A 23,006-nucleotide genomic window follows, 5' to 3' on the forward strand; every position below is an offset into this window, starting at 1 on the left:
TCAATTGAGTCTTGCCATACCCGTGCGGAGCTGGGCCAGCACGCTCGCCTCTTTCCACGATAATCGGTCATACAGCTGTCGCGTGTGTTTCCTTGGGAGTCCTGTGTCCACTCGTCGGGAGTGTCTCCCTACGTTCTCGGGCAGTTTACTGCTGGGGATTGCTTGGGCACGCGCAATCTTTAGAGTCGTCGATTTCATTCTGGGGACCTGTCCTTGCAGGATGGCATCTTCTTGCGTCGCGGCTCTCGCCGGCTCTTTCGCCAGCCCTAGTAGTTTGTTGTCTTCGCTAATGGGGATCTATAGGACGCTGATCTGATTTCCATGCCTCTGCAGTTTGCTTATAAGCTTGTAGATTTGACAGACAAATTCCTGGCCCGACTGTTGTCGCGGGTTCTTCAACGTGAGAGCCGCCGCCTTGTTGGTCGTGATCAGTGTGATCCTATAGTCTTTCAATCCCACGAGCGTCTTGAGTGTATGCGCCATTGCCGCCAGCTCCGCGGAAAATGGATTTTGCTCTGTTCTCGCGCTCAACGTGACGGACAAGGTCTTCAGTCTCACTTTCCGATAGCGGGGTGGTTGTTTCTCGACCGCCACTCCAAACCCGACTAGCTCATTCCGCGCCGAGCTGCTGAACGCGATTTGCATTGATCCGCCTGGTATAGTTGATCCCTCGGTAATGGGCTCATCAGTCTGCATACGTGCTTCCCATGGTGCCAGTATAACCGGGTTGATGGTTTCCAGTGATTCCATGTCGATATTCTTAAGCGCGTCCGCTACTTGATATAGTGGCGAGCGGTGGTATCTCCTGAACTTCCGGATTCGATCTGTGTTTCTGCGAAGAGGATTGGTTTCTGGTAGTGTGTGGAGGTCTGCCTACGTCTTCACGGCTCGTCTCCAGAATCGGTGTTGTGCCGTAGCAATGTGGGCCTCGGCCTCCGCTATGCTGGTCGCAACTGTGAGGAATGTCCCCACAATTGCTTGAGCTCCTACCCTTTGCACTCGGTTGATCGGTCCGATGTTTGTACAGTAAAAGTTGATTAAGACCGTTTCTAGAGCTCACTGCTCATGTTAGGCTGCATACAATGATCTCGTCGAGGTTTTAAATCTAGACAAGTATGAAATTTTCTGTTTCGTATGCGCGACTTTTAAAATCATCTTTAAATATTATTCGGTACTGTATATTTGTTCGTTATAGCGGCGTATTTTGTACCTCATGTTGAAATTAAAAACGATTGGTAATTAACCCTATCAACCAAGAGAAACGAATACATGTGTTTCATACAGAGATAAAGCCATTCGGGTGTGCAGATTGCCAAGATTGTCCGACTTGCACTGTCGAGCTTTCTGATGGCGTCTATTTTATCTGGAAAAAGCTGAATATAGGGAGCCCTCATTGTCTCTCGCTTATGCCATGCCGGTGTTTCCGGCCGTCTTGAAGTAATAATTGCTTAAGACACCTCTGTTGTATTGCTTAGCGCAGTTCCGGGCAGGCCCGTCTTTCTCTGCGAAAGGGTTTAGTGCTGTAATCGCCTAGGAACTCGATGACTTAGAAAACTGGCAGTTTTTCAGTGAGACCTCTTGTTCTTGTTCAACCGCTTGGCCTCCGGCTTTTACCCGAAATCGGAGCCGCCTGGGTTTCGAACACATTACTGTAGCTATACAAATAATTTTCCAATCTTCTGCAGTACCTTTAGTAGGGGCTTCTTATTGGTTCATTGACAGCCGTCCGCCCATTGCTGAACGATTTCTGAAGGCCGGGCTAGTAGAACCAGAGACTATGAGTTTGGAACTAGATAGAGAGAAAGATCTGTGAAACGATCTTATACAGGGAGCCGGAATAGCTTTACCAGATACTCATTCATACAAGGACGGGGTAAAAGTGATCGCTTGCATCGCAGCATATTTATCACCTCAACTATGAGGCGTCAGAATCTGGAGAAGGGAGGACTACTAACGGTGGGAGCATGATTTACTGTAGATCATCAACAAGCATAAATCCTAACTCCATAGCTCCATACTGTGATTCTCAAGCTTTGCTACGGTGTGAATCAGGCTAAGGATGTTCGTTTTTCAGGTGTTAGCTACTTTTTGTGTAGGATCTGGCTTACTGGCTGCCGCGTCATCCGCCTTTACCATCCGATCCTCCAGCGTATGTTATTCAATGTTGCTATCTCCTCACTAAACCAATATTTACGGTATGCAGAATCTATACGCACCATTGCAACTGCAAGCTTGGACCGGTATAAACTGTCAAGGCAAACCTGCATGGACCTATTTCGACGACACGAGCTTCGCGCGAAACATATCAAATTACTTTATCGCTCGTAGCTTCCAGCTTAACCGTACATTGGAAAAGCAAGAACAGTTGGATATCTCTGTGACAAACAGTTATTCCACATGGTATGCAGACAAAGACCAATTGTCATATGACAGTTTATCCTGTACCAATTTCTGGCAGAGGTATTATGCTAAGAATGGCAACACAGCATGTCACAATACACCACCATTTACGTGTCACCGGCTGTGGAACAACCTAGGCTTACCAACACCTTGAGATCTGCGTTACAGCTTTATTGAGCGAGTTTAGAAATCCGGAGGATGCCGAATATAGCCTCGGTTTTCATGTGGGTGGAAAACAAGATCGGATGCAGCGAACTCTCTTGGGTGCATTAAGCTAAAATGAATCAAAGTCAAATAGAAAGTCTAAATACCTAAATTCACAGTTAGTGGGCATACGTGGCGATTGAATCACGGTAGCTCCGACAAACAGGTTGAGAAAAAATGACTAAATCGGTTTCTTGTTTGTTCAAAATCCGTTTACCGTCTGCAAACTCTCGTGTTAAGAGAGATGGTTATGTGCAAGATTTGCGATGATAAGTTAAGAAAAGTCACATATTTCCACTGATATGCCACGGGTTATCACCCGATTAAAATTGGACCTTTGTGGTACGCAGTGTTAGATTAGCTGATTGATTAGCTTTGCTGCTTTTTGGACATAGACTGTTCAACACTTAAATCAACCACAGAACGGTCCGCACTTTAAAAGATTACTTCGGCCCACCGAAAAAGATATATTAATGTAACTTGGACGTCGACTATTTAATCATTGAGTGTAAATTGGGTTTACTGTAATATCTAAAATGGCTACCGGAAAGTGAGGGCAAGGACTGTACGCCAAAAGATGATGAACGAGACAAAGTCATACTATGAATGCTATATTGACAGGCAGTCAAGTATGTTTTATTATTTCGGGATAAGAAAAGGGCACAATGATCAATTCGGGTGTGGTGATCAATTCGAGTCTGGTGATCAATTCGGGTGTGGTGATCAATTCGAGTGTGGTGATCAATTCGGGTGTGGTGATCAATTCGGGTGTGGTGATCAATTCGGGTGTGGTGATCAATTCGGGTGTGGTGATCAATCCATATGTCTTCTTTCCCTCAAATTGGGGCCACAAAATATCATCAATTATCTGCTGCCTTTAAGGCCCTCTCGTATGGTATCATGTTAAGTGAACTTTTTTCATCTGCCGGTATAAAGCTCCCTTTTGCTGGGAGGAGCAGAGGTCATGCATCGTAAGTCATTGATTGGTTCCATCGTTCCTGGTAAAAAGGCTAATCTGGCGATGTTCGGCTGTGATGATATTGACAGGGTGCCTGATGTAAATCCTATCGGGACTGTGGTATTCCATGAATCCGCGTAGAATATTGACACTGTCATCGTGGACGGCAAGATTGCCAAGCGTGATGGTCAGCTTATCGCTGTGCACTGGCAGTCCTTACATCATCACATGATTCGCAATTACCGGCGACTGATGAATCAAGCAGCCGAAATCGATATGGAGAAAGCAAATGGTAATCCTTGCAAACGGCTGTCCCTGGTTCCTAGCACGACGTCTCATATGGCATCATTTCTTTGGAGTTCGTCGCGTACGTAATATTCGGTACACAGCCACTTGAATATGAAGGTCTGATTCATTGAATCTACCGGCGATACCGCACTAAATACAGAAGAAATAGGGGCAGGCTGACTAACAACCGAGAAAGCGCTGAAAACTCAACCAGTTTTCCTAGCGGTACCCGTCATGGTGCATGGTTGACTAAGCTAGTTGTATGCAGGCCTGAATAAGAATTATACGAGAGTACTGATCTTAGTGCCTTCTTAATTTGAGGCACGATCCCTCTTTCCGAGAGATAACTACCAAGTTGAGCCACTGCGAAATAGACTAGGGTGGATATAGTTCGTACTCCTGTCAATCTACCGCCTTCAAATGTAGAGCAGAAAGCAGTTGAGCATCTTGTACCGTAACTTATGAGCATCTTGTAACAAGGCACACCTGCTTCGTTATGAAATATCCAAGTACACAAAAAAGGACCCAAATTTTTACGTTTCGTACGCCAAAAAATAATTACACCTGACCTCATTTAAGCGCGGTTCGCTCTATCATGCAGTCGGAACGTTCTTGGCGGTGGGCTGAAAAACAATCGATCTGTGTGAAGACGTCAGACCGATTTCGAAAATCCCCGTACATTTCAGCCTATCGAGGAGGATATTTCTCCATCGAGATGAAGCTGAATTTGACGTGGTGGTCAGGTCTTGGTGGTAAGTAGCCACGGAACTAAAAAGTCGACAGTCATTAATCAAAACGGTCTGATTGCTATAACCGCTTTCGTAGATGCAAGGGTTACAGTAGTCGATGACGCTTACATGATTTGCTCTAGACATTTCTTGTCAAAGAATACGACACTGCCATGAAAGCTTAGAATTGTGGGAACTCTTAAATCAAAGGCTTGAGTCTATGTATCTCTTTTTGAATTCACAGACTACAGAACCAGTCACATTCAATATGCAGCCAAACGAGAGCTTTGAAGAAGTTGAACTTCTATGGGGAGCACAACGCTCTGTTGAAGTCCTGGCACACGATGCACGCCCGATTTCCTCCAATCATTGGACCCAAATCCTCCCCACTGATCCCGTCTTCTTGATGACGGAGATTTTCTGGGAATCATTACATGTCGACGAACAATGTCTGAAGAATAACCTCCGACTGATGGCAGGCTATCAGCAACTACCAGTGACATTGTTGTTGAATCCATGCGGGTCTCACTCGGGAGAATTCCACGATATGTTTGGCAAGACGTCCGCTTTGAGATGGCTTAAGCGAGTTTTTGACAAGATCGGTCTTGATATTGAGCATGAAGTCTCCATATGGGACATTTTGCCAATGATGTGTGACGGGTGGCTTGAAACTATGGCTCGCAGTGGATGTCAAGTGGAGCTTGAAAAGACGATCTTACAAGGCTATGAGCTCATAGGTCAATACTTGGAAAGATTCAAGCCGCCTGCCATCGTTGTCTTACAATGTACTACCCATTCGTGCAGAGAAACAAAGTACTCCTTCCTGCAAACGGTGTGCCATCCCTTGGCAAAAGCTCTTTGTTCGTCGCTGGAGAAGGCACTTGAAGGGAAATGCGAGACCATCAGATATCGGAACCATGAATTTTACGTGGTGCCAGGGTTTCATCCAAGTGCAATCAATTACGAACAGGATGTTCTAGAGCGAGATGTGCTTGCTAAGGCTCTCGAGAGAATCTTGGTTTCGATTTACCAACCATATGTGGAAGCTTCCTCTGAATAGAGCTATGAAGATGTACTGGAATGGAATTACTAGTCACTTCAAATGAATGGTTCACCTCCATGAAAACACTCTCCTACCCTATAATTATTTTTACGAGTATGCTGCGAATATTTTCGTGTGTGTTGATGAGGCTGCAGGGAGCCCACGAAGGGCGTTAATTATGCAGAACCAAGTCGGGACTGATGTTGTATACGGCGCTCCCATATGCTCTGTCAATGTTACATCGACATTATCAAGTTACTCATACACTATGTATCTACAGACACTATGTTAGAGAAGTATATGTGTCATAGATCGGATCTAGATTTACAGATTGGGTTGCATTCTCTCCCTCGATTCCGTCAAGACCCTTCGTAATGAATATAAATATACCTTAGCCGGAGGTGTCCGTTTGGCAGTCGGAAGCTATTTTGCCAGCCTCTCAACAAGAAACAAAAGAACCAAGTCAAAAACAAATTAGGGAAGTACGAAAAAAGAACGTTAAATAAAAAAAGAACAAAACAAAAGCACCTAAAAGCGCAAGAAAAATATACAAAAAGCAAAAGAAACGCAATTCTGACTTTACACCATTTGACCTATCTTATTATTTGTATCAGATTGGCACAAGATGTCGATTTCGAAACATTCATTCAACTTCATGTTTCACCTTGTTATTCTTCCTCCTTGGCTGCCACAGTATGATGATGAAGACGTATTGGATGGCGACTGGCCTCTAGAACGCACGCTTCACCGATTCGTTCAAGAAGCCCTTGAGTCGTTCATACAAAAAGGTTCGCCGGAAAATAAAGAACCCTGGAATGTTTTGATGACCATGTTGAAAAATTGGGAAGAAGTGGACAAGCAATGTGTTGTGTGCCAAGAGACCCTTGCTCGGATCATATCAGGTCTCAAAAAAAACGGTATGCTTTCCTTGTGGATGGTCAAGATCAAACCAACTAACGACAGTAGGGGCGGCTGCTCTATACATTCGGGCTCAGAACTGTGGCTGGGTGGCATACTACGATAAAGGCTGCGACAAAGTCATCGTGGATTCATTTGAAGCATCACCTCGCGCAAAGGACGTGATTTCTGCGCCGGGAAGCCTTGTTCGCCAGTTCCCAGGGGGAAGTGTAGCCATCCCAGGTAGCATGGTGGAGGATGCTAGGTTTTGCATGGAACTTTCAAGAAATCTAGCACGCCTATCGACTGAAGACGTGGAAGAAATGATGCCTAAGTCTTCCAAAGCCGGAAAATCAATTCCTGAAGAGCGGGATACTACCCACCCGGGCCTCGTCACTGAAGGGTTGATGACTCAGCTGTTGGCATTCGGTGAACACAATGCGGAGCTTTCCTTTGCCAAGAACACGCGAGACGAGGTCAACTGGAGAAGCAGCAAGCTCCCTTGGAGAAGATCTCCTCATTGGCTTGTGCTGCGAGTTGCACTCCAGACAGTGCTTCAACGCGCTCTTCCTGATGGAGACGGTTACAAGCAATACAAAAACCTTATGCTATATTTTGTAGCTGAGCTGGGGCATCTCTCTACGCTTGTTCGACCTGTTGTTCCTGCAGATTATTTGGAGATAATCCGTGCCAAAATATGTCGACGCCTCCTAAAGTTGAAGGAAGGAGCCTGCGATTTTGTTCTGCAACACACGAAGTCGGCAGAAACGATCATACAAGCTTCCTTACAGAATATTCAGCAGGAAATCATCAGGTCAGGTGCGATGCCGGTACCAAAAGGATTTGCCTGCACACCAGAAGATTTGCAGATGTCGCTCAAGAATTCCCGAGAATACTTGAATTCCGCAATGTCACGTGTTCCTGCCAATTTCGAACAATCAATTTTCGATCGACGCCACGAACCACGCAATAAAATTAATAGGGTTGGGCTACCTATTTTGGAAAGTGGCGATCTTTTATCATTAACAGACTTTGAGTGCTGGGTGAAAAATGCAATGGAGACCAATTCGTATGCTCGCGATAGAGAGCCTTCAGAGCATTTGTGTTGTTTGCTGGGAGACTTGCTTCAAACATATTCAGGGCTCGCAGTCGAAGCATACAGTGACAGCCCAGATGCTATGTCCATCGCAATTCTCTGTATAATGGAGTTGTGGGTCATCCTTGATAAGATGTGCATTGCCATCTGTCCACTCTTGGGAACTTATTCCCCTGAAGTACCAAGCAACATTCTTGAATCCTTGCTCTTACCACAACTCTCTGAAATGCGACGAGCCAATAATATCGAGACCTATATCCATTCCAGATACCAAGGACGGGCAGCCGGTGCCCCAAGCATATTTTCTGACCCCAACTCGCAAGGGTTTGCCGTTTCTTACTTTGACGGTTCTGGAAAACATCACAGGCTACGTGAGCGTATAGAGCAACATGCGCGTGATAGCATTGAGAGCAAAAAAAGAGAATGGACAAACAAGTCTCAACAGCATGAAGAGCTCCTGCGTCGGGCAGCTCAAACCCCACACAAGTGGGACGTTGATTCGCGCGGCATACAATATCACTCTGGATCTTGCCAGTGCTGTTCCATCGAGAGTCATGCTAGGAATCTCAGCATTGACGTTTACGAATGGCCACTTCCGAAGAGTGAGGAGATCCTCAAAACAGTTATCTTCGAGTTGGATTGCCCACAATGGTTTCTGAAGTGGCGCGATGTCACTTGGAGATTAGTCCATGACTTTGGTCGGGTGCAAATTAAACAAGGACCCAACATGCAGCAAAATCTGCTCTCGTACAAAGAAACCCAACAATTTTGCATGAGCTGGGGCCAACGTCTTACCTTAGGATCAACAGCAAAGTCGTGGAAGAGGAGTCACTACAGTAGTCGTCAATTTCCTGTGACTTTTGGAGATATAATACCCCCAAATGCGTTACGGTTCCGGCTTCTCGACAGCAAAGATAACAGCTGGGCAGGAGACCAAAAAGAGCACCCTTCGTTAAAACATTGGTGTACCTTTAATCTCCCTCCGGGGCCGTACACTTGCCTGCAATACATAGTGAATTCGTTCCTGCATTCGGAGAACCAGGTCATTGCGGATCAGCAAGGTTGTCCTTCTGAGCTGAGTTTGCATGAATTTGTCGCTTTTGGTTGTCTTCGAGCGGGGTCTAGAGTGCAGTGGTATAATATGGTTCGTGAACTAGCGTTATCTTCTCTCTTAATGAATGAGAAAGCAACATGTATATTGTTTCGTCAAGCAGCCTGAGAGCTCAGCGGTCCAAGCCCTGGCTCAGAGCTAAGAGAGGCTCACGTAGCATTTGCATAGGGTGGCTTAGGTAGCCGGCTGTTGGGGTGCTTAGACCAAAAGCTTGGTTTTATTGAAGCTAACTGGAATGAGCATTATACTTTGCACATCCTAGTCATTCTGGGCCTTCGTGCGCTCAGTTTGTCGGAAGATGGGTTCTCAACTGTTGAACGAGCGGTAGCATTTTTGTGTCGATGCCGAAGCACCGCTTTAACGTGGTGCGAGGACCTCGCCGCTAACCTGTCCACTCAGATAGACGCACAAAGTGAAGCATAGTAGTTGCTTATTGTCAAGATAGGGGGTGTATATCAACTTACGTACGCGGTAGAGCCGCAGCACCTTCTACGTCTCCTCGATAACAGTGCAGACCTCTTTTATCTAACGCGATCCTCAATCCTGGTTTTCGAAAACTCGCCTCGATCGCATGTGAATATTCTATCTAGAATTGCAAGCAGTCTCATCTAGACAACCAGAACTCTACATAATATCGAAGAGCATACCCGTCATTTAATTGAGGCTGATGCATCAGGCTTCAACGAAGCAATTAACAGGAGTGTGCATGACCTATAGATTGCGTCTGCCTGGAAGTCATGTCTAGGGAATGCTTCACGATGGGTTACCAGTGAAACGAGTGTAGGCCCCTATGGAAGCCCGCAAGTGATTCACTATAACCTGCTTAGTGGGGAGCTTCTCTTGGCAAATTGTCCTCCTGGCCGCCTTCCTCGGGAGTACACTAGCTTGTCATTATTTCAGCGCATATTTGGCAATGTGAGAAGCCTTTGCCTCTTCTTATTCCCTGCATTAAGAGCTAATCAATATAGCGAACCCTTACGGTGCTACCATCAAATTTGGATGGGTCAGCATTCATGTCAACAGCCTAGTATGAGGGATACTCTATAAGCTTATTGTCTGTACCTCCGTGGTGCGAGTGAGAAACTTACTTTTCATTTCGTAGCTCCATTTCTCGATGGATGATAGTGAACTTATCATCAAAGCGCGAGCGGAGCATCAAATATTATAGCTTATTCCGCACGAGAAGCTGGCTGGGGACTTCCTAGAGAGTTTAGTCTCTAACTATGTGCATTGGCTTGATTTGGAAAGCGGGACGCTCGAGTTCCGTCCATTAGAGCACGCATGGGTCCCTCAATCGACAAATTGGCGTCTTTCGATTAGATTAACATCACGAAGAATATCGACTATAACCTTAGGTCACCAAACAATGGTTGACATCAATAGCCAGCTAATCAAACGGGTAGTAGGTGTTCTCGGAGTATTAGACGCTCCTAATCACATCTATGTCATTTAGACGCGAAAAGATAAACATAAAACAATCGAGATTCACTTGGTTAGGCTTCGACTGAAGTTCTTCATAAACCAGGATGGCGGTCTAGAGTCCTAGGAACTCAATGCAAGAGTCGACCAAAACCAAGATATAGGTTGTTTATATGGTCTGAAGAATAAGCTTGTGCTTCTTGACTCTAGGAGAAGTTGCCGCTCCGTCTTGATACCTTATGGTGGTGTCTAGCTGTTCAAAGTCAAACGCCAAACTGTCGTGACTGTCAACCTACCTAAAGAGCCTCGCCTAAGATGTTTCCACTACTCGTTTGATAGTTATCTTAAGGTGCTACAGGGATTATTCGATATATTAGAGATACTATATCTAGCATATATATATGCAGTCACAAGCTATATCCTTCCTGATCCTGCAACGGAGCGATCAGGAACAGCAGAGGCTATTCGCATCCTACGATAGGCATGTCTAAGAACCTCATTTCCACTCAACTCCGAAATAATTGCGCTCTTGAAACACATTGTAGCTCTTACTCCTAGGCGTCGCTACTATCCTGACCATTTGAAATCTATGCAGACAGTCTCGTGGAATAGTGAGCTTGGAGAATTGGCCTAACACGACGATTTTCGAGCACTTACATAAGAAATCGTGGAGCATGCTAGCAGATTTAGTATACTCTATAGGCAGAGTGATACTGAGCGCGATACGATGGCCAACTGCTATAAGAATCGTGGGGATCTTTATCTTCTCGAAAGAGCCCGTTCTCGAAACTCGCAACTTTTCTACTCTGAGCTTGGAGGTGGTTCGGTGCATCGAATGCCTTAGCCATCGTTGTATCGCTATCGAGATCGCGAGTTCCAGAGTGAGCGAAGTTAGCGCGTCTACAAAATTGCAACCCTTGTGAAAAGCTGGCGGCCGTGTCTATCGCACTGCATTGAACTTCTCGGAAGCGTTGGAAGTTGGAAAAGCGTCCGGCCATTAGGACCCTCTTTAAAGGAGGCCAGCTATATAGAACTTCTGCGATTATCCTTTAGAGACGTATAGGGTTCTCTGTATGAGCTTTGCCGGTCTAGCGACTAGGTAAGAGACTTGTATAGCCTTATGTCTCTCTTTTGCATAATTGCATTTTCCGGAAAAGAGGAACTATATATTTATTCGCTTTTGGCTGTCGCATTTTCTAGCCAATTCGAGGACCTCCCTGTTCCTCCCAGTGAGCAAAAAGTCCTTAACTTGCAACTAGGCGAGTGTTTCGATGAAGAAATGATTAACGGAGCGATAGAAAGAAATTATAGTAATTTTTTGCATCCCGTTGTAGGTATAAATTCCAAAGCACAAAAGCGAGCGGCTAAAGAACGAAAAGCGGAATATGATCTGTAGAAAGAGACTAATATAAAGACTTTCTCCGAGGCAGTCAAAAACCAATAGCCCTACGTAATACCTTAGTTGCCGGAAATTGAAAGGGTCAATAAAACGGGGGCCTCGTAAGCATATTCATTTCTGTGCGCTTAATGGTACCAAAATCGCCAGTTTTTAACCTTTCTTCGCTCGGTGCAAGAGAGGCTTAATACTATTAAAAATGAAGGGCCTATAACAGACTTAAAAGTTCCGTCTACACCACCACGAGATTCGTTTATCTATAGCCATCCGTTTCTGCCTCCCGGCCTGTTGGACATTCTATTATCGTCCAATCCGACCAACCTGCCGATAGAGAGTCCACCTCTTATATTCCATCAGCAATGTATCCCATAACGCTATAATGACGGCACAAATATAGAGCTTCGTTCTTTGATATCTGACTTTCGGAACAATCTAAATTTGTGTCAGCGCGAGCTTGGAGAAGGGCTTGAGGAAAGCTTAGACTCTCTGGAAAAAAAGAACTTACCTTGCTCTTCCCCGTCGCTGCCTGTGAACCGAGGCGTTATTGTCGGATATTTTGACTTCCAAAGGAAGCAAAGAGACGCAATCTGGAATGCGATTAAAGAGAATTTGACTTTGACTGAACACGGATGGGAAGCGGTTGCTGGAACCGTTTTGATGACGTAGTTTACTAGTCACTTAATACTGTCACTTCTCTCGAGGGAACGCTGGTAACTGGTACCTAAGGCATGGAAAAAAAGCATTTTGACGTTTGCAAGAAGTGTCAATTCTTTACGCCGGGCTGACCGTCTCTTAAGTTGTTATGATCGGCATGATATTGATGGCTTTTTCAAAGAAGCAGAGAGTGTTAGCGAGGTAGGATAGGAGGCTTTAGACTACCTGGATTAGCTACTTTTTGAGATCGAAAATAATCTCACCATCCGGAAGCCGCAGATAGATGTTACTCTCAGTATTATTAGCCCTAAGCTCCAGTCTAATTCGGTTATGCAACTAAATATGGGTGAAGGGAAAACTTCGGTTATAACACTATTAGTGGCTTTAGTTCTCGTAGATAGTGGAAACCTGCTCCGAATTTTTGTCTTGAAGCCTCTCCTATGGCAGAGCGTGAATCTTCTCTCTTAACGCCTCGGTGGAATGCTCGGTCGACGCATTTACCATATACCGTTTGTAAGAGACACCCCTCTGGACACAACCACTGTGGATTAACTACGCTAAACTTATGTTGAATGTCAGAGACAAAGAGGGATTTTGATAGTATTACCGGAGGAGGTCTTATCATTTCGCCTTGTCGGTTTAGATTTGATGGACAGAGATCCTGTTCTAGCTCCTTAAGTGATAGGCCTAGAATGATGGCTTCAATCTAACTGCCGGAACATTATCGACGAGAGCGATAAAGTCCTCGACCCTAAGTTTCAACTCGTGTATACTGTCGGTAGCCAGCAGACAGTAGACGGGCATAGCGATCGATGGGATATCATTCAAACTTTGCTTGTATTGGTCGATAGGCAAGCCGAAAAGATACGCTTGGAAGAACTAAATTGTCTGGAAATTGAACGTAGTGGCGCTCGCTACCCAATACTACGTTTTCCGAGACCAGAGATAGCCAATATAATAATTGTGAAGATCTTGGATATTATTAATAAAGAGGGTCTACTAGGCCTTCCAATAAATCAGTGGACTAGGCGAGTTCGTAGAAGTGCGTTAGATTTTATTCACTTTATTAACATTATAAATGGGTGTAGGAACATCCTTCGTGAGACATTCTAGGATGGCGTTTTCCTGCGCAAGCTGCTTATCTTGCGAGGTCTGCTAGCTCATAACATTTTGAAATTTACGCTGGCTGGAAAGCGCTGGTTAGTCGATTATGGGCTTTATACGTCCCATTATTTGATGGCTGTTCCATTCCGAGCTAAAGGTATCCCTTCCGAGAATACGGAGTTTGGCCATCCTAATGTTGCTATCACATTGACTTATCTAAGCTATTATTATCACGGGCTCACCGCCAAGCAAGTACGGCATTGCTTCACGCTACTAGGCAAGGAGAACGACCCTTCAGCACAATATCACGATTAGATTTCCAACGGCCTGACTACCCTTCCCCTAGCGCTGAGAGTGATTACTAGAGTGAATCTTCAGGATATATAGGCTTTCTGCGGAATCCTCTACCTACATCTGAGGTATCAGAAGGGTATCATAGACTTCTATCTCTCGTAGGTCGTGTTCCCAAAGGAGGCCAAGGAATTTCCGTAGAAGCTCTACGCTTCTACGTGGGACGTACCTTCGCAAAAGGGCTAACCACTTATGACTAGGTTTAGTGGTACGAATGACAACCGATTTCTTCTACCGAGGTCAACACCTTAGCGTGATCTACCTCACCTACTCCATACAAACGCCATAGTCCTTAGTTGTCTATTAAGGGAGGAAAATCGATTATGCATTTTAGCATAGGATCGGGGAGGCCGACAACTTTCTATAACCTACCTCATTGCTTTGATCAAGACCTAGTGCCCATCAGTACGTATTATAATTAACGTCGGGGCGCAGATTTTGGAGTCCAGCAACTAATGGGTTGCCACTCACTGGCTTTCCACTGCTGATGATATAGATAGGGCTATATTCTTCGATGAAGATAACGAACCTACTGTGGTTGATCGTGAGGGCCACGTAGAGAGATTGCTGTGCTCCCCATTTCGGTAAAGGATACATAGATGTCTGGTTTTTTTGGATTAGCAGCACGCGCGCGGTGTTGATTTAAAACTTCCCTCTACTTATCGGGCCGCCGTGACCATCGGGCCTCGTTTGACGAAAGATAGACTTGTTCAAGGTAAGTGCGTCTCTAAAATGGGGACTCAATATTCTGACTTTTGTAAAGCATATAGCAGAATGCGTGGCCTTGGGGTTGGCTAGTCTGTCGTATTTCTAGTTCCCCCTGAGGTTAGCCATAGTATACAAGGGAATAGTCTAATGACCTCGCTCGACGTGATTCGATGGACACTTATGCAAACTTGCGATACTCTGAGAAGCTTGAAACCGCTTTGGGCTTCACAAGGCTTATAGCATTATAAGAAAAATAAATTATGGAGTATCCTCGTTGAGGGCGGTAAAGCTGCCCAAGATATTGTTTTATGCATTCAGGAACCCGAAGCGCAAACTTTGTCTTAGCTTTATGATCCATCGGACATTCCTAGGACCTTAAGTCTGAACGAGTATATAGATCTACGTGATCTCATCGTACGTGAGCTTCTTATGGCTCAATCATCAGCTACTAGTGGGAATGCGGGTGGCCCCACTCTACACGAAGAGTAGGAGCGTTAAATTACTCACGAAGTGTAGAGAGAATAGCAGGTCTATCGCCCGCCAAAGCAAAGCCCCCTTCTTCATCGTGTATATAAAGATATTCGTCATTTCGTGAAGTATAGGAAAGTTCCGGACAAGGGCACAACTATAGCCTGTTTGGCATTTGACGGCCTTCGTAAGACCTCTGCTGGGCAATTCAATCTACCACGATCCTTGGGATCTCGCCTTTATACGTCGGAAGACTTTGTTGAAACAGTTAAATGGGCCAAAAACACAGTGGACGACTAGTTCTTGAAGCCTGTTCACTGGATATTATCTAATATCCACAACTATAACTTGTTGCTTTTGAGCCAACACGAGGCCAATGAGTTTCTGCCTGATATAAGGATATCACAAAATGCAAGTTTATATGTCTACTCTCCGAAGACAACTAAAATAATGTGGTCCTTTGATGACCTCGCTTTCCTCACTGTCGGCAAAGGACGCAATAAATAGCATTGGCCACGTAAGATAATCCAAGACTTAGCACTATTCTTAGGGAGCCTTTACTTCGAGACATTCTTGGTATATGAAAGCTTCTGGCACTTTTTGGGTCTGGTGGTAGGTTCTTGCAGCGAAATTCCAGAAGGTCGCGTCACGAATAAAGGGTTTGTGGACGAGGAGACGCAACGACTGGTTGGCTGGCCCACACAATCTCTATTCTAATGCAGCCCTTTGCTATTCCTAAAAACACTTTTCAACCTTAGAAGCAAAGGGCATGGATTCTCCCAAACCTATATTGGGATGGTTCTAGACGTCAGAGTACTGACGGCCAATCATTTCTAATTCTGGATGTGGTATTTAGCTTTTTTTTTTCAATTTAAGACCGAAACTGAGTCCTCCAGTTTTAGTTAGTTCCTGTCTTTTGAATTTCGTCGCGGGTTTGAAAAATATCGAATACTCTAGACCAGAATATGATTTTGCTTTATATATATATTATCGTTCTTTTCCGAGTAGCCGTTCTAGTTGCCCCTCGTCTTTGTATATGAAGCAAATTAGCGACCCTGCCTTCGGCCGAAAAATCACTATAGAGCCATCTTGATTTTATCGCCCGAATTCAGAGGAAAAGTCTAGCTTCGTAGCCCTTATCTTATGGAGGTCCAGATGTCTTCTATTTAGTCTAAACAAGCTGCTACGCTTGAAGACCTGGTTCTTCGTTCCCTTGGTCTCGGCTGATTTTCCGACTGTCTTGAAGTGCTGGTCTATAGTTAATAAAGAGGCCGGATAGTAGGGACCCTAAGATAACTAGCTATCTTGCTTAGTAATTGTCACTCGCCAACATATTAAGTTAGTCATGATCTAAGAAATTCCTAAACCTATAAAGCATCCGCCGATAGGATAAACACTACACCGTCCCGAAGTCTTATCCCTAAGCAGACGTCTCCCTCAAACATCTTACTGTATCGCCTCGTCATTTTATATATATTTAGGATTTTCTGCTATATTAAGAATCCTAGCAAAGCTAACAGGCGTCTCGGGATTACTGCAACCCAAGAATACGGTCATGATAATTGACGTTATCCTTGATGCCTATCATCCCTTCTTGAGAATGATAACTCTTGACTCTCCATAATTCTTGGGTAGTAATAAGCATCTCCATTTCCATTCAAAAGTATTTGACCAATCTATTAGCACCTATATAGCAACCTTATGGTGTTGGACATTTAGAGAAGCTTCATAAACGATTTGAAATGCACAAACCGATTACGCAGCAAAATGCGAGCGACGAGCTTAAACAACCGCATCAATATTCTGCGTATGCCGGATTCCTTAATCTTCCATTCGAAGTAGGTCGAATGGTATACTCCTTACTCATTCTTTGAAAGCGCGTTATAAGAGTTACTCGGTCAATGTTCGCTTATAGTGTCTCATCTAACTACAACTTTTTCAAACCCCACCGTAGCAGGCTCAATATCCTATATGATCACACAATCCTCGCCTAGCGCATGATTCCGTATATATTTAAGATTACCTACTCTCTTCCACTTCTGGAATTGATATCGAACCATGGCGTTGAGGTCACATGCAGAAAAGAGGAAGGGGCAGTTGACTCAAAATCCTGAAGATAATTAACACTGAATTCGAAATGTAGGAAGTATATATAATTCTGCGTCGCATTAATCAACAGCACACTGTATTCTCTTGTTAGACTCCGTGAAGTATATATCTATTCCGTGGGTGATAAGAAATTCTCCGAGCGATACCTATTATGTTGCAGCTCCCTTAGTGGATCTGCTAGTCTGGCTACTAGAGCCTCGCACGTTATTTGGGCGAAACACTTATCCGAAACAATTGGCTGGCTATGCTCTAAGCATTGGAAGTGCCTTTTGGCTTCTAGAATCGCTACGTGGTTCTTGGAAACCCTAAAGGCGCTATGCGATTCTTCCCGTAAGCAAAGTCCTCCATCATCGGTTGCGATTAGTTTCCGTCCTAGCCGAGGTGTTAATGTAGAAAGTCTTGCTTTTGTATCTCGAAATTCGACAACAATCGGCGAAACCACCGAGTCTTAAGGCGGTGCAAAGTACAGAATGTGGCGTATTATAGATGACGCTAGCCGTAAAGTCTTATCTTCTAGCGAATTCAGGAAGAAATGCGTTTCACTATCGATATATCCCACCGATGACGTCCCCTAAGAACCTTCGGCTAATGGACTGCTAGATCTAACCTAGATTATACTCGAGTCGATGAAGCCGTCGTCTTGAAGAGTGCGACGTCTAAGTCGCTTAGTCCCTCTGTCATCATCACTTTTATCTCCATCCTCTATATCAATCAGTATTTCTCTCCTCGGATTATCTCGTTCAGCCCTAAGCTTGGCTATTGCTACCTAAGTCTAACTAAGGGAGATACTATATTCAGTATCTCGCACAAGATGGTGTTCGCTTCGCGTCACATAGGTAGACTTCGGTCCTTCAATAAATTTCACTATTTTGGCCGAGCATATAAGGTCGGAGTGGTGGTAAAATTCTGCGAGAATTAGGAGAATATTAGGCTGGGCGTATTGGCGAATCACACGACAAGCAAAAAGGTGTTCGCGACCCTAATCACTTATAGCTACATCGTAAAGTTGAGGGAATGTTTTCGCCCCCTCGATCTCAAAACGAGTCCTAAAGATAGATAGAGAAGTAATACTGCTAAAATACGGACTGTTGGCCATACTGTGGAGCGGAACTGGTTGACGTTCTTACCTAGCCCGGGAAAAGGAGGTTAGCCCGGCGAAACTGTTCTTCCGTGATTATATAAAATTAGCCTCACGCGTTTGCGCGGTCCAGCCACGAACGAAGCCAACGTCTTTGAGTATGTAGCCTAGCTCTCGCCGGCCACGGCTTTATACTCTTTTATGCTAGGAAGGCCTTCTTGTTGACCCTTTGCTATAGACCTTTCGCTATTTGGAAGTGGTGGGATGCCAATTTCAAGAAACTTATACCTTGCCAACAATCTCCAGATCTGACGATTGCGTTGCAAACCGACGTTGCGCCGGTAGAGCTAACGTCGAAGACTGGGCACGTCTTTAAGCGGAACGACTTGCAAGGAGCCGTGCGCCTCGCGTTAAGCATTACGCTTTGATCTATATCATGGAGTGTGAGGGTAGTCTATTCGAGAAACTAGGGTAAGCAATGCGTCTACCAACAGAATCATGTATCTATGACTTACGAATTCTATACGTAGCGACGAAACCGTTTTCTATTTCGCTGGATAAGCTGTTCATTAGCCTCGTTGCGTTACTTTTTGTGGTCGTCAGTAGCCTGCCTAGCCCAATTATTCTACTTTAGAACCGTTAATAGGATACTTGGAATACTCCGATATCAACTAATGTCGCCAAAAAATGCTTTAACCTCAAGAATATCTAGGCGGAGGAGATAATGCTACAGGGCTTGGTCTATTCCGCAAGAAGCTATATCGCATAACCCTAAAAGATTGGACGCTCGACCTATATTTTATTTGTGTTATGTTGTCCTTTGGATAGCTTCAAGAACGATTGTTTGATTCGCTATAAGACAATTATACTGTACGTCTGTCTTCTGCCTCCTTCGTATTCCTTTAAATCACTATCTAATTCGTGTATGGTCAAGTCGCGTCTGCTCGTGATAAACGCTTTAGACAGCGAGTTCATTCATCTTTATGAAATATAGATCTCGTCTAAAATTCTTAGAATGCTTGACAACCTAAGTACTACGAGTTCCGCGGGTTGGCCGACCATCCAGCGAAGAAGAATTCCGTTTAAACCCTTTGAAACTTTCATGCATCGGCTTATGCGCACATTGCTCTAACTAAATATTCTATATAATTATAACGCCTCGGAGGTAGCTGTTGATGTAGATATAGTCGTCACAAAGAGCCTAAAACGAAAACATGCTGTAGAAAGAGGCGATAGATGTATGCTCAAACGAAAGCTGTGAATTGACGGCGGGTATTAAAAGTTTGACGTAAAGAGTCTGCTGAGGCATACGAAACACTAAAGCCCGCTGACAGCGCATATTTGTGCTTTTGTGCTCCGCAACCACGCTTTTGGTTCTTATGGCGTGCTATAGGTATTGCAAGAGACTAATCAGTCTTCACTCGACTCTCTGCGCGTCCGAGGCGACATCCTGGTCCAGAGTCTTGAGCACTCAGGAGTGTTTTTACTATATATATCGCGGGCCGGAGAGCGACTTCTTCTCTAGTAAGGTTCTAGCCACGAGAGAACACCATTCTTCACACCACTATTGCAAGCAATACTAATTATTGTCCCGCTAGGCTGATTTTCTTCTAAGCATATTGCCGACACACTATCGCCACCTTTGTAGCTCGCACACACCAAGGCAAAGGAGTCGAGGAACTTCCTTTTAAGAAGCTGGGTCCTATGAACACCTACACATTCTTCCCAGTCCAGTCTATGCGTTGTTGGAACTCCCCTCACTTCATTTAAGGCTTTTAGAAGTAAAGCTCTCTCCAAAAACCGCTTTTCGACGTTTCCAGTTATACAAAAGAGAGACATTTCGAGATGACCTGCCCTTTATAGAGTGCCGTTGAATCTTGGTTCATTTACTGTAAGGTATAAGGGATATAGCGTTGACGACTATTTTTGATGGCAAGTCTATAACGTCATTAGATACTAGGTTAGCTATTCTGTATAGCTTAAAATTAACTAGACCAACTGCAGTGCTATAAATTTCTCCAAAGCCTATCTTGACTACTCCTCTACGAACACTTTAGCTTTTTATTTTATGTGTACAGGATCGAGAACTGATATTATGATTAGCTTTATCAAGATTTGCTTTCACATTTTAGTGCGGGGACCATGTGAATACAGAGTCTGTGGTACGTAGGAGTACCCAACATAGGCCTTGCTTTTACATTGCTCAAAGTATTTCTTATAGTTATGTTCAACAAAGTAAATAGTTTTGTGATTCGGTGGCTAAACACTGGTACTTCTCAGACTGGGCAACCGTTGGTTCTTTATATATAAATTAATGCTATCTACGATGCTCTACTATTCACTGACATAGGGAGGTCAAGAAAAGGGACTTTCAACCTAATCGTGACTTATTCCATCTTATGTGTTATTCAGCGAGCGTCTCTGATAGGGAGAGCTAGATATTCGAGACAGAAACTCTTTACAGTAAGTCTCGAGGACTAATATCACACTGTATCCTAGGCGGCTAAGTCCATCCAGTTCTTTTAAGTGTCTCCCTAGCATCTTTATCAAATAATTAATGTCAGTAGAGAGTAATACGGTTAGACAGGATTTAAAGGACTTCACAGAACTTTTCGTCAACATCGTCGTAGTATCTATTTCTTTTAACACTGGATCAGCATCATTATCATCACGAGGTCAATGGTTTGGGGGGCTCATAGCAAATTCACTAAGAATGCTGAGACGGACGCAATAGAAGGAAGCAAAGGTGTTTTATTGTGGTAGTCGTTGTTATAGTCACCGTAGTATCGAATGGCCTTGTTCCTGTCTTCGAGAAACGCAGGTAGGTCCGCTTTAGCCTTGCCACTACCAGGACAATTATAAGCTCCTCTAGTCGTTTTGATCCATTAGCCATAGGCAGAGCATCGAACAGCCATGGCGTTTGTGAAAGTTGTAGTTTCGAAAGACAATGATTTGGCTAAGGCACTTGAGTGATTCCTAGAGGTTCAATGATTATGATTTTCAAAACGGATCAGACGCAGACAGGCCTTTTATGCATTTTCTATAGCTCTGTGTCAGGAGCTAGTCGAACGTTCGTTTGCGCATAGTGGTCTATATCACTTTGCTTTACGGTTGTCAATCAATCTCTCACGGGAAAAAAAACTATCTGATTCGCCTGAAATAGCCGAACTGCGGCAGGACATTACGCCGTATATTGCACTCGCGCATTATTACGAGCAGGCAGCCTATAAATAGAATCGAGCAACCACTCATGACTGTTGTATAAGGGGAAATGCTGGGATGTCCGCACGGTCCCTGTCACGCGCCCGCATATAAAGCGCCCGTATATACGGCCTAGCCAACCATACCTTTGATACTTTGGTTTACTTACGTCCTTGCTACGCGCCGCGAACAAGGGGCACAGGCTTGCTGGGCAGCATAGACTTTAGGCAATTACTGATGATAGATATGGCAGGCAGATTGCCAAGGTTTCCCGTTGCGGCTCTTGCCTATGCGTCAGGAAAATCGCTTAACACACCGCACACAAACTTGAAATAGGAAATTATCCCTCCTATATTTTATAAGTTTCTGGCTCTCCCTATCATCTCCCCCCCCCCCCCCCCCAAACACAATGGCGAACCCTTATAAAGCGAACCCAGAAAAAATCCCTACCACTAATATATACGCCGATGTGCCCTTTTATGGTCGATACTACCCGAGATCTGATGACTTTCGCGTTGACCTCTAGTATATCAATTCCCAGACCACAGACTCGCTAAAATACTAGGCGTTAGTTATTAAGCTCTGTACTAAGGATAACCAAATTTACCCTGCTGATGAAGGCGGTCGTGATGTTTTTGCTCTTGGAAGCGTGATCGTGAAGTCTAGCCATCTCCACGCGAGCAAGGGCGCTCAGTGTACGGAGATTGACTTCTCATTCGCCGATGCAAATAAGGTCTAAGCAATTGCTATTGCAAAGTCCGTTTTGAAAGAGGTCAAAGTTCCAGAAATTTACTTTGCTGGCAAGGTACCTACGAATGCCACTCATTTATTAGTTCAATACCTTATATCCACGCAGATTAATGGTCGCCAAGTGCTCGTCCAAGAAAGGCTTCTAGGTGTTGGTCTCTCTGTCGTATGGCCGTATCTCTCAATAGACCAAAAGAAGTCCTTCAAAGAACAGGCTAGGAAGATACTTCATCAGCTTCATAAAATCAAACCGACGAAGAAACTTCAAGCCCGCTCTCATGTGGTACCGGACCCCAATATACTTATTAATGGCCGAATTAATCCGTTAGAAGGGGACATCCTTTTTTCGAGCACCAATCATGATCCAGATATAAGCTTTATGTATAACGACTTTACTAAGTCTAACTGTATCGTTGATAATGGCACAGTTGTGGGGCTTATTGACTAGGAAATGGCTAGATTTTTTGGCTGGAAGACCGCCGAAGAAGTCCACCGTCGTATAAGAACTCCACAACGAGCGTATTTCATGAATGCCAATTTGACGGAACAACAGCTTTAGGATATGATGTTCTAGAATAACCTTTATGATAAAGATGTGCCAGAGGATTAAGCAAGGAGATCGCGAATTCTCAAGGGACGTTTGATATTATCCTATTCTTTTCCTTCAGTTTCAGCTCCGAGTCGGAAGTCTTTCGCGATTAAGTAGCTGTTCCAGCACCTTGGCTACTATCACCTAGATCAGAAAGAGAATTCACTGCTAAATTAATGGCTTATACCCAAAAGTTACAAACCTACTAAAAGTGTTGAACAATCTCGCTGCTAGCCAGGGCTTGCTAGTGCGACTAGCGCCTTGGTCTTTCCCTTCCCTAGTCTAGGAAGCTATACGAGAAGTGTTATAGTTCACAGCAAGGAAGTCAAAGACATTTGCGCCGCCAAAAATCATATTATAATACTTCTATGATAGAGACGGAGTAAAGAAGTTTTGGTGACAATAATTGCCTAGGGCATTCAAAGAAAATTTGAACCTAATGCTCTATAGAAATATAG

At 44.3% G+C, this 23,006-nt stretch overlaps 5 protein-coding genes across 5 annotated transcripts; 4 read left to right on the forward strand and 1 right to left on the reverse strand.

Moving 5' to 3' along the window:
- Positions 1 to 750, reverse strand: N7498_001760 (uncharacterized protein; the record flags this gene model as incomplete). The annotated part of the gene is made up of 2 exons (XM_058448822.1): positions 1 to 297; positions 364 to 750. 2 exons carry the CDS (start codon positions 748 to 750, stop codon positions 1 to 3), a joined length of 684 nt encoding a protein of 227 aa, XP_058311166.1.
- Positions 751 to 4,846: 4,096 nt separating this feature from the next.
- N7498_001761 (uncharacterized protein) lies at positions 4,847 to 5,638 on the forward strand (the record flags this gene model as incomplete). The annotated part of the gene is made up of 1 exon (XM_058448823.1): positions 4,847 to 5,638. One exon carries the CDS (start codon positions 4,847 to 4,849, stop codon positions 5,636 to 5,638), a length of 792 nt encoding a protein of 263 aa, XP_058311167.1.
- Positions 5,639 to 6,275: 637 nt separating this feature from the next.
- N7498_001762 (uncharacterized protein) lies at positions 6,276 to 8,453 on the forward strand (the record flags this gene model as incomplete). The annotated part of the gene is made up of 3 exons (XM_058448824.1): positions 6,276 to 6,537; positions 6,587 to 8,360; positions 8,414 to 8,453. The coding sequence occupies 3 exons, from the start codon at positions 6,276 to 6,278 to the stop codon at positions 8,451 to 8,453; spliced, it is 2,076 nt and encodes a 691-aa protein (XP_058311168.1).
- A 2,763-nt stretch (positions 8,454 to 11,216) lies between these two features.
- Positions 11,217 to 11,539, forward strand: N7498_001763 (uncharacterized protein; the record flags this gene model as incomplete). The annotated part of the gene is given in 2 exon segments (XM_058448825.1): positions 11,217 to 11,242; positions 11,260 to 11,539. 2 exon segments carry the CDS (start codon positions 11,217 to 11,219, stop codon positions 11,537 to 11,539), a joined length of 306 nt encoding a protein of 101 aa, XP_058311169.1.
- A 7,186-nt stretch (positions 11,540 to 18,725) lies between these two features.
- Positions 18,726 to 19,143, forward strand: N7498_001764 (uncharacterized protein; the record flags this gene model as incomplete). The annotated part of the gene is made up of 2 exons (XM_058448826.1): positions 18,726 to 18,818; positions 19,006 to 19,143. Coding segments are annotated over 2 exons (231 nt in total), but the record flags the coding sequence as incomplete, so codon positions are not given.
- Positions 19,144 to 23,006: the final 3,863 nt, after the last annotated feature.

Source organism: Penicillium cinerascens (genome assembly GCF_028974065.1).
Source record: "Penicillium cinerascens strain IBT 15544 chromosome Unknown contig_1_segment0_segment0, whole genome shotgun sequence".
NCBI lineage: Eukaryota > Fungi > Ascomycota > Eurotiomycetes > Eurotiales > Aspergillaceae > Penicillium > Penicillium cinerascens.